Below are 18,767 nucleotides of genomic sequence, written 5' to 3'. Positions count from 1 at the left end.
GTGAATAGTTTCTAGTTTTAAATATCTCTTAATAATCTATTGGTTTCCCTTCTGATATTTATCTTGAAATTTGCTGAAGAAGTAGGTTGCTTATTCTGTAGTTTTTCCAGACTGATGTTTTGCTAATTGTATGCGGGTGATGTTGTTTTTACATGTTCCTCTGTTCTGTATTTCCTATAAACTACTATGGAGACCTAGAGAATCGATCAGATCTAGGTTTGATTGTTGTTTTTATGTGCCAGTCCTGGGGTTTGAACTCAGTGACTTGAGTGCCATCCCTGAGATTTTTTGCTCAAGGCTAACCCTGTACCACTTGAGTCACAGCTCCTCTTTCAGCTTTTTGATAGTTAATGGAACTAAGAGTTTCACATCTCACAGACTTTTCTATCCCAGTTGGCTTCAAATCATAATCCTCAGACCTCAGCCTTGTGAGTAGCCAGGATAACAGGTGTGAGCTACTGGCACACAACTAGGTTTGACATTTTAGTCAAGTACAATTTGTAGGTGGTAAGTGTGGATTTTCATCAGCAGGTACACAATGAGGGGTTAATGTTTTGTGTAACATTTTTCCACCAATGGTTATAATTCAAGCTCACAGAATAGCTATACTCTAATTCCAACAATTCTTTCTCATTTATTAACTCAAATATCTTTATGATGACAAACTTTCCTTCATCCATCACTTGGTTGCCATGACCTTTAAGTTCTTCCAGGTAGAATAAATAAATCCTTCACTCATTTCATTATCAGTTCTCAAAATAAAGATTCGATTTTCCAATGTACTCCAAAAGTTGACAACATAGTTTTCAAATTTTCTTTTAGGTATCGCTTAGAGCTTATTAATATCATCTCGATGTGTTTCACATTTCACTGTAGTTATTCTTACTTGTGGTGTGCAAGTTGTCCAATCTATGACCAGCAGAAACTCCTTAAGTAAGCTGTTGAGTTCTTTTAACATGACCTCAATAGTTTTAGATAGCCTTTGTGCTTTCCAAAATAAAAAAAAAATTCAGATTCTCATTCATTTCCTGCCCCAAACCCTGGCACAGAATAGTTTCAGAACAGTAATTCTATTAGTAACAATATGATTGCTAAAACATATTAGGACAAATTTATGTCTTTCCCATACATTCACAGTTAATATGTTCTAAAAACACTTTAATTCCTCTCCAGTAGCTGTTATCACCTACGTAATATAGACTAAGGTTCAGTTATTTCATTATACTTGTGATTTTTAGGAATTTAAAAAATATATTTATTAATAATTATGCAAAACATTTACATGATTCCAAGGTTAAATCTATAAAGCAAAATAATTTTGTCAAACTTCCATTTTTGTCCCATTTCACTTCATTTTCCCTCCCACTTCAACTGGAAACCATTTTTTAAAAAGATATTTTTGACTTATGGTTAATTCTTGATAATCTTGGTAGTTACATCCTGAGAACTGTTAGTTGGTAGTTACATCCTGAGAAGTGTTATAAACACAGGGGGGGAAAAAGAAAGCAAATATTCCTATGGGAAATACAGAATTATGTGCCTATGAGCCTTTTGTCACAACAATTCCATCAAGTAATAAACACATTACCGCACTTTACAGGTGTTTCTGTTTAAAGACACCTTATTTAATATATTGTTTATGCATTAACATTGAACTTATGGTCAACAGCATTACAACTCATACCTGAATCTAACACGTTTATTTTCACCCTAATGCACATCACAACCTTCCTTGAATTTAGGAATACTAGACAGCACTTCAATACTGTTTGGGGGCTATTTTAAACAGTGAAATCATGAACAAAGTATAAATATTTGAAAAGTGTGGTATACATTATGAAAAATACAATTGATTACAACATGAAATGTGAAACAAGATGGCAGACTGTTGCCTTGTTGGACTTTAGCTGGGAAAATATGTAGTAGGCAACTTAAAATTTTTCACCAGTCTACATAAGTACATTGTCTGAGAATGACTCTGAAAACTCCACAAGTACTACTTTTGGCATTACAAAAAAAAAAAAAAAAACAACAACAAAACTCTAGCAAGTAGATGAATTTTCAAGTAGGAAATGTATGAATGAAGATAAGCTGTACACATTCTCTCTTAATCTTCCTTCTCCTTTTCTTTTCCTTTTTATTTATTTTTTGTGATGATACCAGAATTTGGAGTCAGGGCCTTGTGACTGATTGCTGCACTACCACTTGAGCCATAGCTCCAGCCCTACTTTTCTGTGTGTTATTTTGGAGATGGTATCTAGTGGACATTTTTACCCAGGCTGGCTTCAAACCTCAATGATCCAGGTCTCAGCTTCCTTAGCAGTTAACATCACAGCAAGGAGTCATTTACACCAAGACTCAGACTTCCTTCTCTTAAAAACTACTATGCTACAAATACTTTTCCCCACCTTATTATTTTTTGAACAAAAGAGGGGGAAGGGAAGGACACATGTATAATTATAAAGACTTCTCTGTGGTAGTCCATATAAATTCCGTATTTCGTTTACTTTTTAAACTACAGAGTACTTTAGAGTAGATACCTTGATTTTTTTCCAACGTTGATCCCCCTTTGATGCACATTTGGCTGTTGCTATTTGAACTATTATTTCAATAAATAACTGTCTATATATCTTTCTGCACTCCGTGGCAGATCTCTAGTAGTTGTTAGTTTAAGGAATGAATGTACAATGTACATGTAATTTTGCTAGACATTTTACTGTAATTTTGTCAATGACGATTTCTATCATGACTAAGAAATAAGAGTCTAGTAGAAAGTACTGAAATTCTTGAGCCACAAGAATTGATGAATAAGGTATTATTATTTGAAAAAAATTTGTAACAAAAATGAATTATAATAAAACAATTATGTAAAAAGAGTAAAACCAAACACACTTTAAGCATTTTGAATGTTGAAACATTTCACCTTTCTGAGCGAGACTGTTCAACCAAAAGAGCAACTAAAGCTATCATCTTTTCAAGGGCAGCTGGTCTGTATTTTTCTTCTGCCAGAGAGAGGATATCTTCTTCCTCTTCTTCTTCTTCTCCTTCTTCTTCTGACAATACTTCAACTTGAGGCTAAGTGGAACAAATTCACTCTTAATGCAGTATTACTGTTAAATAAACTGCAGAACAACTGACTCATTTTATACTTATTTTGGTGGTAAGAGTATACATGAATTAGGAAAACCACTATTGAAAGGTCCAACTCAAACAACATTCAGGACAATTTTAGAGTTAGTTGGTAAAATTGTACAGAAGTGATTCTCAACACCAGTTACCTCAACTAAAGGTAAAAACCCTTGGGTAACTTTTTTTTTTTTCAATCTAAGCAAGACCCTGAGATCAACAAACAAGATAAAAAATAAAACTATGTACTGAGCAGTAGTGGCTCATGGTTATAATTCTATCTGTTCAGGAGGCTGAGGTTGGAGGATTGAAGTTCATTATCAACCCAGGCAGACAAATCACTTATCAAAGCAATCAACCAATGAAAAAATGAGAACTAGAGGTGTGGCTCCAGTGGTAGAGCATCAGCCATGAGTTGAAAAAGCTGAGTAAAATGTTCAAGACTGAGTTCAAGCCACAGTACCAATATATAAAAACACTGCATGATAAAATGACATTTTTATTTAATAAAAATGCTAGTTAAAAAAAATCCTTATTTTTAGTTCCCAGATAATGTAAATAGTAGGTTTTCCAACTCAGTTGGTTTCTAAAATGTCTAATGACCTAAGACAGGAAGAGACCTACCCACAGTGGCACATCACAATAATCATAGTGTTTGGGAGGCTGAAGCAGGAGGATTTTAACTTGAGGCCAGGATATATAGAGAGATCTTATCTTAGATAAAATATAGGAAAATAATAGTGGTTTCTGCGTATAATACTAGCTACTCAGGATTGGATATAGCCTTGTATAAAAGTTCTAAAGCAATAGCTGAATACGGTGACACATACCTGTTATCACAGTTATGGGAAAAACTGTAACCGGAGATTAGAGGTTCAGGCTATCTTGAGTAAAAAGTGAGTCTAAAGCAAAAAGGGCCAGAGGCATGACGCAAGTAGTAGAGCAACTACCTGCCTAGCCCTTAGTTCCAATGCTAATATTCCTCCTCAGCCCCCCAAAAAGTGAGGCCAAGAGAAAAAGAAAAAAACTCTCGAGATAGCCATATACATTGGAGTAATACTATTCCATATAATTTAAGGAGCATGTCAGCATAATAATTGAGAGTATTAAGTCAAGAGAGTCAATTACCTGATCACAGATTCAAGCCTAATTCACTGTAAGCTATCTAAAACAAGTCAACTTCTCTAAGTTTCAAGTACTTCATCTTAGGAATAAAAACAACAAAATAGTGTAACTAGAGGTTGAAATCCAATGTAACTGTCATAACCAATACCAAAGTTATTATCATGCTTTCACCAGCCACTTAAGATTTTTGGAAGACTAAAAAACTTAGCAATAAAGAGTTTGAAAAAGATAAGCACTCAAAATGTGCAAAATTATGTATCAGACTACAAAGTAGGTGGTGGCTACTTTGACTAAGTTTATTTGCTTTAAGATAGGGTCTTCCCAGTGAAACTTATTACTCAATTTGTTGATTAGCTTGCAGTATCCATTAAAATAACATTAAGAGCATTTGCCAAACTGAAATTCTTAGCAAGATCTAATAAAAAGGATACAAGAGAATCTAAGGGTTTTTATTATTTTATCACTTTGCATAAGACAAACTATTGGAAATATGACCTCTATATTCCTGATAGTGAACAGAAGTATACTTACATTTTCAGGTCCTTTGGTTCCCATATAAAAATGTACCATTGTAGATATGGCTTGCAAGGAAAGCAAAAACTGGCTCTAAAAAACATTAATTTAAAATGATATCAATACTAAAAAACAAAACAAAAAAAGTATATAATCCTAGAAACAAGAAAACAGTAACCCTTACCTCTTCTTCACCCATTTTGGCAAATTCGTAAAGGAAGGCAAAATACTCTGTAAGATGTTTACTATGAGGTTTTACACCATGTTCCATAATTAATAACAGAGTTCTCACAAATCGAGTGACACAGGAACGACCACCAATATCTTCTACTGACGCATCCATATCATCAGACCTAAAAAGAAAAACACATCTGGGAGAAAATACTAGATTTGAGAGCAAATATTGCCTGAAAACATTTTAAACCCCCCCAAACCCCAAAATGTATTTTTCATTTATATTTATAAACTGTACCTATAGACACAGTATATCTATAGTTTGTACCTTTATAGGTATCAGACTATATTTTTGGTGACAATTTCTAATAACTGAAATAAATAGTAATACACTAATTATTGTGAGTAAACCAGTAAAAACAAAAGACCAAAGTTATTTGGAAAGGATTTTACAGATGTAGTTAATTAGAATATACTTTTTTCTTTTTTTTTTTTTGGGGGGGGGGTGGTGGTCATGGCGCTGTCCCTAAGCTCTTCCATTCAAGACTACCACTCTACTCCTTGACGAAACAGTGCCAATTCTGGTTTTCTGGTGGTTTATTGGAGATAAGAGTCTCACTGAATTTAGTGCCCAGGCTGGCATTAAACTGCAATCTTTAGATCTCAACCTCCTGAGTAGCTAGGATTACGGATCTGAGCCATTGGTGCACCTGGCCTCCAGCTCTCTTCTTGATGTGAAGTTATATATACGTCATTTTAAAGTACTTAAAAATATTCTGTCGATGTACTGTCAAAGAAGTTAAAAATGTTCAAAAAGGACCTCTTACCCATCTTCCATTCCTGGCTGCAGATAAAAATGAGCATGCACAGGTCTCAGCCTTTGAATCACATGTATACATAAGCGTTGAAACATCTATAAAGGAAAAGATTTAATAATTTAAATAATCATGACTAAAAATTAACATATTTGGTGGTACATTCTGTAATTCTAGCTGGCAAAAGCCAAGAGACAGGAGTATTAAGTTTTATGCCTAGCCTGGGATACAAAGTAGGATCCTGTTTCTGAAACAACAACAAAAAATACATTTAGGAGTTTAAAAAAAAAGTCAAATCTTTGCAGAAAGATATTAAGTAGATTTGTAGTTGTAAGCGGTTGAAAAGAACAAAGAAGATAAAGTAAGAACTGACTGCTAATGCAAGTATGACTCATTTTGGGGGTGAATGTTTTAATCACTAATTTCAAAGTATTTTGAAAGAGATGGGTTAATGTTATTGAGTAAGAATATATTACATACAGGTCTGAAATTTATGGTTCTAAAGACTGTGCTACTTTTATCTTGAATTAACGATCGTAAAGTTGAAGTGGAACAGCATTAGTCTTAAGCAAAAAAGATCATCGAGCCCAGGCCTTGAGTTCAAGACTCAGGAGAAACAGGGACACACAGGGATGGATGGATGGACGGACGGATGGACAGGAAAACACCAAATTCAAATGACTTTCTGTCATTAAGTATCTATGAAGGCATGTATAGTTTCTTTTCTTTCTTTCCCCCCCCCCTTTTTTTCTTGTGGGTCATGGGCTTAAACTTGGCCTGGGCAAGTTCAAAGCTACAGCCCTACCCTTGAGCCAAGCCCCACTTCCCATTTTCTAGAGGCTAACTGGAGATGAGTCTCAGGTCCTTTTGTGCCAGGGCTGGCTTTGAACATTGATCCTTAGATCTTAGCCTCCTGAGTAGCTAGGACCACCGCGCCCCACTTAATGTTTAAATTTTCTTTGTATAATTTTTTCTAATTATTAAAGGAAAGCAATTGGTACATGTGACAGATGCTGTCAAAGAAAGTATGCCTTCCTCATTTAATTTTCTAGGCCACTTAACAGCACTCTACCAGTCAAAATATTAAGATGGGAGGGAAAAAAGGAGACTTATAAGTTATTTTATAACTTATAAGTTATAGCTAGAAAATGTCCATAATTTTAATTGCTTGATTGCAGTAATAGCCGATGTCAAAAGAGGCTGAAAAAGGTAATAGTAGCCAGCGGCCAGTGGCTCACACCTGTAATCCTAGCAATTCAGGAGGCTGAGATCTGAGGATCCCTGTTCAAAGTCAGCCTGGGCACAAAAATCCAAGAGACTCATCTCCAAGTAACCACCAGAAAACCAGAAATGGTGTGGCTCAAGAACTGAAGAGCTCAGGGTCAGCACCCGGGCACAGAGTTCAGAATTCAAGCCACAAGACCAATCAAAAAATAAACAAAAAACAACAACAAAAAAGAAAGATAAAGCAAAATGAAGATCTTTTTAAATTATTTTCAAGCTGGGTGCTGGTGGCTCATACCTGTAATACTAGCTGCTCATAAGGCTGAGGTCTGAGGATTATGGTTCAAAGCTAGCCAGTGCACTAAAAGACCATGAGACTCTTAGCTCCAATTAACCACTAGAAAACCAGAAGTGGTGCTGTGGCTCAAAGTGGTAGAGTGCTAGCCTTAAGCTGAAGAGCTCAAGGACAGCACCCAGGCCCAGAGTTTAAGCCCCAAGATAAGGAAAAAAAAATTTTTTCAAGGCTAGGTTAGTATCACAAACACATTTGGAATAATTAAGCTAAAAACTACTTCTAAGTTTTTTCAATTACCTCTTTTCCTTACCTGTCTCACAATCTGATTAGGACACTTAATTAGGATTTGCATTGGCCACCAGTCATCATCAGCCATGCGATCTAAAAACCACTGTAGGAAAACAAGAGCTTGGATTTTAATATTTAACCAACACTTGTTAAAATAAGGTAATTATACAAGGATTATATTTCTACTTGATGTTTCAACTACTTTATGTTTTTATCAAATTGCTTCTTTAATTTTTACAAAATCTTAAATATAAAATCTAAGGATTGCTTCATTATATATGTCTCCAGATGACATTTATGTTACAACATAAAACCTACATAATGGCAACCTGAGGAACTTAAAACGAAGAATCATTTTTGACTTTGTCCTCATAAATGTCATACTGAGCAATCTTTTATTCCTGTGAGTTGTGTGGTTTGAGTTATAACCAGTTTTCCTTCAGCTTAAAATAAAATTATAACCCTGGAAGAGTCTGAAAGGGTAATACTTTCCAAAAAGAAATGTTCTCTTTACCTGGCTTATGGAAGGGCAACTCCTCTGTACATCACTTTTACAAAAGCAATTAATTAAAAAAAAAATTACAACTTAACTATGGCTCTGAATCTCTCAAATAGCCATGGGTGAATTAAGAGATCTATCAGTATAGGTTAAACAACATACTAAAGGAATTATGAGTCAAAGTTGGAAGTTAGAATGTGTTGAAAAGTGTATGACACAAAATAGCATGGAGGGGGCCGGAAGGATAGCCTAGTGGTAGAGTGCTTATTTAGCATTCATGAAGCCCTGGGTTTGATTCCTTGGTACCATATACATAGAAAAAGCCAGAAGTGGTGGTGTGGCTCAAATGATAGAGCATTAGACTTGAGAATGCTCAAGGACAGTGCCCAGACCCTGAGTTCAAGGCCCAGGACTGGCAATAAAATAAAATAAACTGGGCGTGGGAGGTGAAGAGGAAAGAGGTCTCCCAGAATTTGAAAGTGATTAATAAAGATTTGATATATCAATATTAACTTCTTTGCCCAATGCTGGTGGCTCACACCGCCTATCCTAGATACTCAGGAGGCTAGTATCTGTGGATCCCAGTTCAAAGCCAGCCAAGGCAGCAAAGTACCTGTGAGACTCATATCAAATTAAGTATCAGAAAACCATAAGTGATCCTGTGGCTTAAAATGGTAGAGCACTAACTTTGAACAAAAAGACCTCAGGTTCACAGCCCAGTCCCTGATAGGTTCAAGGAGGACAATGGACCAGAAAAAAAAAAAAATTCAACCACAAAATATTAGGGAAAAAAAAAAACACCAACAAACAACTTATATTGAGGTAAAGTGGTAGCCTGAAGCTGAAAAGCTCAGGGTCCAGAGTCCAAGCCCCAGGACCAACAAAGAAAAGAAAAAATAAAACAAAACAAAAAGACAGGGCTCCTGAACTTTCAGATAGAAAACTGGACCAGAGGTATTCCTGTTCTGATGTGGTAAGAGCTTGCATATATGCCTTGAGGCTTTGTGGGAGGCTGAGTTTAAAGGTGATGCACTAATTATGATAAAAAAAAAAATTCAAAGCAAAAAAAAAAAACAAAAAACAAAAAAAACTTACATTGAGATCCCTAGGTTAAACAGTTTGAGCCAGGGACATGTGGCTTACTTACACCTGTAATCCTAGCAACACAGGAGGCTGAGATCTGAGGATCGTGATTCCAAGCCAGCCCATCCTGAAAAGTCACTGGGAGACTAGTATCTACAATTAACCACCAGAAAACTGGAATGACACTGTGGTGCAAAGTGCTAGCCTTGAGCAAAACAGACATAAAAAGTGGCCAGGTTCTGCGTTCAAGCCTCATGACCAACAAAAACAAAAAAAAGTTTGAGTCAGGATCTGGCAGCTCATATCTGCAATAGCTACTCAGGAGACTGAGATCTGAGGACTGCACTTCAAAAGCCAGCTTAAACAATGAAATACATGAAACTCTTATCTCCAGTTCACTACTGAAAAGCTCAACATGTAGCTGTGGTTCAACTGGTAAAATACTAGCTTTGAGCAAAAAAACCCTCAGGGACAGCACTTTGGCTCTGAGTTCAATCCCCACTGGAACTAAAAATTAACTAATTAAAAAGTTGCCACAGTATCCTAACTAAGAATAAGAAAAAACAATAGTACAATGTAAAACAGAATCTCAAGTTATTAAACCATTTTTTTTTGGAATTAATTAGCTTACCTCACAAGCTGCTTGGCTATTATTAAACTGTTTAGTCAATAACTCAATCCACTGAAGCATTGTAGGCTAAAAAAGGAAAAGAAGTCAGTCAAGCCTCAGGGACTTTTGAGCCAATGATATTTAACACAAATAAAACAAACAATAACACATCAGTAACACAAAAATTCACAAAAGAAAACACATACCTTCTCTTTTGAATGAATAAATGTCTCTAGGACAAATGAAGTGCTTAACTGTAAGAAAAGATATAGCTAAGTAAATACAATTCAATTAAGGATTTTTACTGACAAAGTTATGTAAGTTCATATATTATTTATTACCTTTGCTGTCATCAGGGATACAGCTTTAGGATCTGGTAATGTACTTGGAATACAACTACACAACTGCCACATAAACCTAGAATTTAAAAAGATTAATTTAAAATTCATAAAGAATAACTTAAAATATTAGTAAAAAATATACTAAATTTACCTAACTTACCCAAAATATGTGTGTTCAAAAATGTTTTTGTCTTGAAGAAACTGCATATTATCATGCCAAATCCACTGAAGAAAAGAGATGTTAACATTAGCTATCAGAAAACAACTTATTTTACTACTACTTTTTTTTTGATCCATCAGGGGGCTGGAACTCTGGGACAGGACATTGTCTCTGAGCTTTTATGCTTAAGGCATAAGCCACAGCACTACTTCGGTATTCTGGTAGTTTACTGGACAAAAGTCTCACACTTTCCTGACCAGATTGTCTTTGAACTGCAATCCTCAGATCTCAAGCCTTCTGAGTAGCTAGGATGACAGGCATGAGCCAACAGGTCCTGGGCTTACCAATGCTTGCACTGGATAAAAAGATATGCTATAAAAAGCCCAACAAAAAGCAATCAAAAATACATTCATTTAAAATGTATGCTTGGGCCCGGAGTTTGGCCTAGTGGTAGAGTGCTTGCCAAATACATAGAAAAAAGCTGGAAGTGGTCCTGAGGTTCAAGTGGTAGTAACTGTTTGGGGTCAGGATTGAGGCCTAGTGGTAGAGTGCTCCCCTAACATACATGAAGTCCTGGGTTCGATTCCTTGGTACCACATGCACAGAAAATGTTGAAGGCGGTGCTGTGGCTCAAGTAGCAAAATCCTAGCCTTGGGCAAAAATTGTCCAAGTACAGTGCCCAGGCCCAGAGTTCAAGTTCCAGGATTTGCAATAAAAACAAAACCTGTTTGGCAAGCCTTAACAAAATATGTTCTTTGTAAGCTGGGTGTGGTGGTACATGCCTGTAATCCTAGCTACTAAGGAGGGTGAGATCTGAGGATCATAGTTCAAAGCCAGTCTGGGGAATTAAAGTTTGTGAGACTGTAATTTCCAATTAACCACTCTAAAATGGGCAGTGGCGGGGCTGGGTGGTAGCCTTAAGCTGAAGAGCTCAGGGATAGCACCCAGGCTCAGAGTTCAAATCCCACAACCAGAAAAAAAATTCTTTGTAAATTCTAAAAGTCATAAAAATGACTATTTTTAATATTAGACCAATAACATCATGGTGTGATTGTTATATGCCTTTATCTCTCAAAAGTTCTGGTGGTTAAAATCATCTTAAGGACTTTTTGCCTGGACTGGCTTTGAATGAATCACTGGCACTGGGCTAAGGTTTTCCAATTACCTCTACCCCTGCATATCCCAGAATACTAGAGTGGAAATGACTTTTATAATTATGTATGCAGGGTAATATTTGGGAGATTACACATTCAGTCACTCAGTCAATAATTAGTCTGCTTCAGAATTCATGAGTATTTAAAAATTCTGGCTTCCAGGGGCCGGGAGTTTGGCCTAGTGGTAGAGTGCTTGCCTTGCATGCGTGAAGACCCGGGTTTGATTCCTCAGTACCATATACATAGAAAAAAAGCTGAAAGTGGTGCTGAGGCTCAAGTGGTAGAGCTCTAGCCTTGAGAAAGCCTAAGGACAGTGCTCAGGCCCTGAGCTGAAGCCCAGGACTGGCAAAAAAAAAAAAAAAAAAAAAAATCCACCAAAAAATACCTAAAACTTACCACTTATTGTTTTTATATGCATGTGGATTGACTATATCTCTATATATATTCTGGCTTCCAGAGTGACGTCATTCTGCCCATTTCATTCTGTATCAAAGGAGCCCAAAGGTAAATTCTTTCTACCAGTTTATAAGCCCAGTTCTAGGTCTGTTGTCCAAATTTATATTTCCTTTACTTCCTGACTCTTGACTCTTATCTGTTCCTGGATCTAAAAAAGGAAAGTCTCTTGGTCTTTCCCATTGTCAGTATTTTTAGTTCTACCTTAAAAACATTTACTTTTTCTAGTTCTTTTCACATTTTAACCATGCAAATTTTATTTATTTTTCTCAGTCAGAGAGCGTGAACTCTGCATCTGGACACTGTCCTGAGGATTGTTTTTTTTTTTTTTTTTTTTTGGCTCAAAGGTAGCATTTTAATACTACAGACTACAGGGCCATTAACACAACAATGTATTTAGAGGGACAGTGTAACCACAGTGCTGCATTTTCATATCTACTCCAGCAGATTTGTTTATTTGTGATGCTGAGGTTGACCCTCAGGGCCTTAAACATGCCAGGAAAGAATTAGTCTATTAAGCTAAAACCCCAACTCTGCTAGCTATATTTTCTTTAACTGTGCAACTTTACCTTGGGCCAGTTTTCCTTCAACTTGCTAAATATAACTGTCACTCATGTCATTTTTCACACACTAAAAGATCAACAGCCCTACCCTTCCCACAAAAGGAGAAATCTTAAAAAGTTGTTCTTTTGGGAGACTGCAATGTGGCTTAGTGGTAAAGTGGAACGGTTCCATTTCTTAGTACCATATGAACAGAAAAGTCCAGAAAGGGTGCTGTAGCTCAATTGGTAGCATGCTAATCTTGAGTAAAAGACACACAGACACAGACCACACACACAAGCTGAGTGTGGTGGCTTACATCTGTAATCCTAGCTACTCAGGAGGCTGAAACCCAAGGATCATGATTGGAAGCCAGCCGGGGCACTTATCTCCAATTAACCACTAGACCACTGGAAGTGGCGCTGAGGCTCAAGAGGGTAGGGCAGTAGCCTTGAGCTGAATAGCTTAGGGACACTGCCCAGGCCCAGAGTCCATACCTCACAACTTACCAGAAAAAAAAAATATTGCTCTTGTTTGCCTTAAACTGACTTTTCTGACTTCCTTAAACTATGGGGCTCAAGCAACTATTTTTTGTTGTTGTTTGTGGTCAGTCCTGGGGCTTGAAACTCGGGGCTTGAACATTGTCCTTGGGCTTTCTCAAGGTTAGAGCTCTACCATTTAAGCCACAGAACCACTTTCTGTCCCTTTCTATGTATGAGGTACAAAAGAATCGAATCCATGTCTTCATGCATGCTAGGCAAGCATTCTACCACTAGGCCAAACTCCCAGGCCTCTGAGCTGTTTTTTTGCTCATGGCTAGTACTGTACCACTTTGAACAACAGTTCCACTTCTAGTTTGGGGGGGATTATTTGGAGATAAGAGTCTCAAGGACTTGCTTGTACAGGCTGGCTTTGAACTGAGATCCTGAATACCTAGAATTACAGGTGTGAGCTACAGTGTCCAACCTCAAATAATACCTCTTTATTTTTTTTTTGGCCGGTCCTGGGGTTTGAACTTAGAGCTGGGGCACTGTCCTTGAGCGCTTATGTTCAAGGCTAGTACTCTACCACTTGAGCTACAACACCACTTCGAGCATTTTCTATGTATGTGGTACCAAGGAATCAAATCCAGGTCTTTGTGCATGCTAGGGAAGCAATCTTACCACTAGACCAAACTCCTGGCCCACAATTATCTTTCTCTTCAGCCTCATCTATATGCTGGGAATACATGTATTAAACACTTTGTACCTAGATATTTTTTTAATGACATACATTGCAAGTTTATTTCAAATGCAGTTTCAAATTCTAGACAATGAAGCAAATCAGGAGAACATTGTAAGTCTATCACTTAATCTAAAAGACAATAAATACTACAAATCACTTGTGAACTAAGTCTAATTTGATCAATACATCCAGCTTAATCTTTTTCACTGCTATTTTCCATTTCCCTTCCTCTCATTCAACAGTTTATATGGTTACTTATGAACTATAAATATTCTCAAGAGTTAGCTGGGTCTATAAATCTTAATGTTGTGTAACTAGATCTACTGTTATAGCATTCCTTACATAAACACTTAATATATTATAAACTGTTGCTAAAGTCAAAGTCAGAGTTACCTCCAGTAATTCTGATGAAACATCAAATTTATATTCTTTGCCATTTTCTTCTTCTGGTTCCATGCGTTTGTAAAACAGCATATATGCGCTATGTGTCTTTAAAGACAAGAGGGGGGAAAAAAGCATTATTTTCATTTTTAACATACTTCTAAAGTTAGACATCACATACAAGAAAGCATACAACACAAATTATTTATGAAAGAATTACCTTTTCAAAGGAGAAATCCATGAATTTATCTGTGACAGAATCATAAGTCTTTGTCTGTTTAAACAGAAAAATTTCTTTTAAAAATGAATTTATTCAGCTGTAAATTACTTCATCAATATTACTTGTACTTCATTAGTGATATTTCAAAGTATTGTAAAATTCAAATAACACTGCACTCAAAAATCCTATGTAATACACTGGGAATTTGGCTTACTGGTAAGAGTACTTGAATAGCCTGCACGAAGACGGGGTTCAATTCCTCAGTATCATATACATAGAAAAAAGCTGAGGCTCAAGTGGTAGGGCTCTAGCCTTGGGAAAGTCCAAGGACAGTGCTCAGGCTCTGAGCTCAAGACCAGGACTGGGGGGGGAAAAAAATCCTATGTAATAGCAGGCCACTGGTGGCTCACACCAGTAATCCTAGATACTCAGGAGGGTTGAGATCTGAGGATCATAGCTCAAAGCCAGCCCTCCCACTAAAGTCCATGAGACTCTTTTTTATTTTTTTTGGCCAGTCCTGGGCTTGGGCTCAGGGCCTGAGCACTGTCCTTGGACTTTCTCAAGGCGAGAGCTCTACCACTTGAGCCTCAGTACCACTTCCGGCTTTTTTGTATGTATGTGGTACCAAGGAATTGAACCCGGGTCTTCGTGCATGTTAGGCAAGCACTTTAACCACTAGGCCAAATTCCCGGCCGTCCATGAGACTCTTATCTCCAATTAACCACTAAAAAACTGGAAGTGGTGCTGTGGCACAAAGGGTAGGGTGGTAGCCTTGAGCTGGAGAGCTCAGGGACGGTGCCCAGGCCCAGAGTTCAAGCCCCAGGACTGACCAAAAAAAAAATCCTATGTGCTGTTCACGAAAATCCTATGTAGTGCTGGGTAGCAGTGGCTCACTCTGTAATCTCGACACTCCAAAGCCTGCCTGGGCAGGAATCTGTGAGACTCTTACCTCCAATTACACAAGAAGTCAGAAGTGGCACTATGGAATGCTAGCTTTAACCCCAAAAGCCCAAGGGCCAGGTGCAGTGGCTCACACCTATAATTCTAGCTACTCAGGAGGCTGAGATCTGAGGATCAAGGTTCAAAGCCACCCAGGCACAAAAGAACTTGAGACTCTCATCTCCAATTAACCCCTAGCTTTGAGCAGGAACAATGCCCAGGCTGAGGGATAGGGTGGTAACCTTGAGCTGAAGAGCCCAGGGACACCACCCAGGCCGAGTTCAAGCCCCATGACCCACCAAAAAAAAAAAAAAAAACAACAACAAAAAAAAACAAAACAACAAGTCTTTGACTAAAATCTAGAATAATTCTAGAGAAGTTTCTTTTATAATAAGCATGTTCCTTAAATCTAAAATTATTATTAAGGCTTCTTTGAGAAATGGAGATTAGTTGAACAAAATCAACAGGATTTCATATGTTTATAGGTGCTTTTTTGTTTTTTATTTTTATTTTTTGGTTAGTCCTGTGCTTGAACTCAGGACCTGAGCACTGTCCTTGGTCTTTTTTCTCAAGGTTAGAGCCTCCGCACCACCATTTCTGGCTTTTCTATGTCTGTGGTACTGAGGAATTGAACCCAGGTCTTTGTGCATGCTAGGCACGCACTCTACCACCAGACTAAACTCCCAGCCCCTATAGGTGTTTTTTTGTTTAATAGAGCTGACCAAGGTCAAGCCCAAGGCTCTGTACGATACAGGTTAGCACACCTCACTCAAATAGGGTTTTTAAAAGTTTTCAAAAAAGCTTTCACTGTTAGAATAAATGGGGAATAAAATATGTTGTTCTATGTCCTGTTGTAGTTTTTTTTTTTGTTTTTGTTTTTTTTGCTAGTCCTGGCTTGAACTCAGGGCCTGAGCACTGTCCTTGGGCTTTTCTCAAGGTTGAGCTCTACCACTTGAGTCCCAGAACCACTTGCAGGTTTTTTCTATATATGTGATACAGAGGAATCAAACCTGGGTCTTCAGGCATGTTAGGCAAGCACTCTACCACTAGGCCAAACTCCGGCCCCTACTATAAATGATTTTGAAAAGATGTTCTTTTTGTATTCTAGAAGTAGTAGAAATCAGGCTGTTGCTATTTTACAAAAAGTACTAAAGGAATAATTAAAGGTCGGGTCAAGCCAAGCTCTTTGTATAAGAATTTTCACATTATATCAGTAATTTAGTTTATTTTTCTTTTGCCAGCCCTGGGCCTTGAACTCAGGGTCTGAGCACTGTCCTTGGGATTTTTCCTCAAGTCTAGCACTCTACCACTTGAGCCTCAGCACCACTTCCAGCTTTTTTTTATGTATGTGGTACTGAGGAATCGAACCCGGGTCTTCATGCATGCTAGGCAAGCACTTTAACCACTAGGCCAAACTCCCGGCCCCTAGGTAAGCACTCTTATACTAGGCCAAACTCTCAGCCCCAAAATATTTTATCAACTAAATTTTAGATTTTATAATAGACCCTTAGTGATTACAGAGAAAAATTACTCTGCTACTATTAAGTTTTATGATACCTAGAAAAGTCAAGTCACTAAGAAAATCTTAATGAAACTTACAGTCATCTCACCACCAAAACATTCAGAAGCAAGTTGTGTAGAATCAAAAGGTTTTACCTCAGCATCATTAAAAAGATACCTAAAATAGAGCACACGGTACCAATTACAAATATACTGAATATTTCATTATTATGTTTACTATTTAACAAAAGACTTCAAAGCCAGGCGCGGTGGCTCACGCTATTCAGGAGGCTGAGATCTGAGGATCAAGGTTCAAAGCCAGCCAGGTATAAAAGGACCTGAGACTCTTATCTCCAATTAACCTAGAAAACAGGGAGTGAGGCTTGGCTCCCGGTTAGGTTAGAGCATAGTCTTGAGCTGAGGAGCTCAAGGATAGAACTCAGTCAGGGACAGCATAAAAGACTTAAAATTGTATACTGATATGGTACCAATACTGGAGTATTTATTAATTTCTAATTAATTCTTTTTCACAACTGTAATTTACAAGGAATTGAATATATAGAGTTTTCTTTGTTTTTGGTTTTTGGCCAGTCGTGGGGCGTGTACTCAGGGCCTGGGCACTACCCCTCATAGCTCCACTTCTGTTTTTTTCTGTTTATGTGGTACTGAGGAATTGAATTCAGGACTTCATGCATGCTAGGCAAACACTAGGCTCCTAACCTGAGCTAGGGTTTTATTGTTGTTGTTTGGGAGGGGGAGGGGTTATGAGGTTTGAACTTGGCCTGGGTGGTGTCTCTGAGCTCTTTAGCTCCAGGGTACTGCTCCCCCCCCCATTTCCTACAGGTTAATTGGAGATAAAAGTCTCAGGTCCTTTGGAGCCACCAGTTCTTGGAAAGAGGAATTTTTTTTTCCTTTGCCACTTTGAGGGTGGAACCTAAGGCCTTGAATATACTAGGTACAGTGACATGAATCGCCAAGCCAGAAGTATGAAATTTAAGGTGGTTACAGTGTTAAAGAACTGTATCTTCAGCCAAGAGGGACACTCATGCCTGTAATCCTAGCTACGCAGGAGGCTGAGATCTGAGAATCAAGGGTCTCAGCCAGCCCTGGCACTAAAATCTGTGAGACTCTTGATCTTCAACTAACCACCAGAAAACCGAATGTGGTGCTGTGGCTCAACTGGTAGATAGGGTAGTCTTGAGCCGAAGAGCTCAGGGATAGCACCGAGGTCCACAGTTCAAGCCTCACGACAGACAAAAAATAAATTAAGGTAAGAAAAGCCACCATAAAGATAGAAACAAATGAAATCAAAATTAATAGCTGAATGAAATTATGGTACCTGGAATTCAATGTATTTTGTTCAAAGCAATATTCTTAATACTTACAAAAGTGTCTAAGCAAACTTAGTCCCTGGGCTTGAGATCCATTCTATATTGCTTTTTTAAATTTTTGGTTACGAGGCTTGAATTGTAGGCCTGGGCACTGTCCCTAAGCTCTTAAGCTCAAGACTAGTGCTCTATCACTTGAGCCATAGCGCCAGTTCCAGTTTTCTGGTGATTAACTGGAGAAATGATTCTAACAGCCCTGGTAGGTAGGCTTTGAACTGTGATGCTCAGGTCTAAACCTCCTGAGTAGCTAGGTTTACAGTTGAGAGCCAATGGCTCAGCTTAGACTTAAGACCCTTTATAAGATATATAAAGATCATAAGTAGCTATTAGTGCTTACAACTGTTAACCTAATAAATAATGATAAAAACAAAAATGTGTCTAGAAGGAAAAAGGCAAAATGAAAATGTAAATTCTAAGCGGCATATAAAGGACTTCCTATTGAAGGAAATTTGCAAACATTTTCTTAGTGAATGAGTACGTAACACAAAATTTTGGAGGAGGCGCAGGGTTTTTTTTTTTTAAATATATATAAGTTTTTTTTTTTTTTTTTTTAGTTAGTCATGGGACTTGAACTCTGGGCCTGGGTGCTGTCTCTGAGCTCTTCAACTCAAGGCTTCACCCTACCCCCTTGTCTGGGCATTATCCCTACGCTCTTCAGTTCAAGGCTACCACCCTACCCTAGAGCCAAGCCCCACTTCCCTTTTCTAGAGGTCAA

General features: G+C 37.7%; 1 protein-coding gene across 2 annotated transcripts in view; it reads right to left on the bottom strand.

Moving 5' to 3' along the window:
* Usp34 (ubiquitin specific peptidase 34) overlaps positions 1–18,767 on the bottom strand; it is a 206,822-nt gene that overhangs the window by 38,764 nt on the left and 149,291 nt on the right. For both annotated transcript variants that reach the window (XM_090336851.1, XM_090336852.1), the window contains exons 51-62: positions 16,764–16,842; positions 14,226–14,279; positions 14,018–14,113; positions 10,254–10,318; positions 10,094–10,169; positions 9,959–10,006; positions 9,774–9,839; positions 7,583–7,663; positions 5,766–5,851; positions 4,949–5,117; positions 4,783–4,857; positions 2,924–3,075 (exon numbers count right to left, since the gene is read on the bottom strand). In XM_090336851.1, the coding sequence (XP_090192977.1) occupies positions 2,924–3,075; positions 4,783–4,857; positions 4,949–5,117; positions 5,766–5,851; positions 7,583–7,663; positions 9,774–9,839; positions 9,959–10,006; positions 10,094–10,169; positions 10,254–10,318; positions 14,018–14,113; positions 14,226–14,279; positions 16,764–16,842 (1,047 nt within the window). The remainder of the gene's footprint in view (positions 1–2,923; positions 3,076–4,782; positions 4,858–4,948; positions 5,118–5,765; positions 5,852–7,582; positions 7,664–9,773; positions 9,840–9,958; positions 10,007–10,093; positions 10,170–10,253; positions 10,319–14,017; positions 14,114–14,225; positions 14,280–16,763; positions 16,843–18,767) is intronic.

Source organism: Megascapheus bottae, chromosome 7, assembly GCF_031878675.1.
Source record: "Megascapheus bottae isolate mThoBot1 chromosome 7, mThoBot2.hap1, whole genome shotgun sequence".
NCBI lineage: Eukaryota > Metazoa > Chordata > Mammalia > Rodentia > Geomyidae > Megascapheus > Megascapheus bottae.
This window is presented reverse-complemented; position numbering and strand designations above follow the sequence as displayed.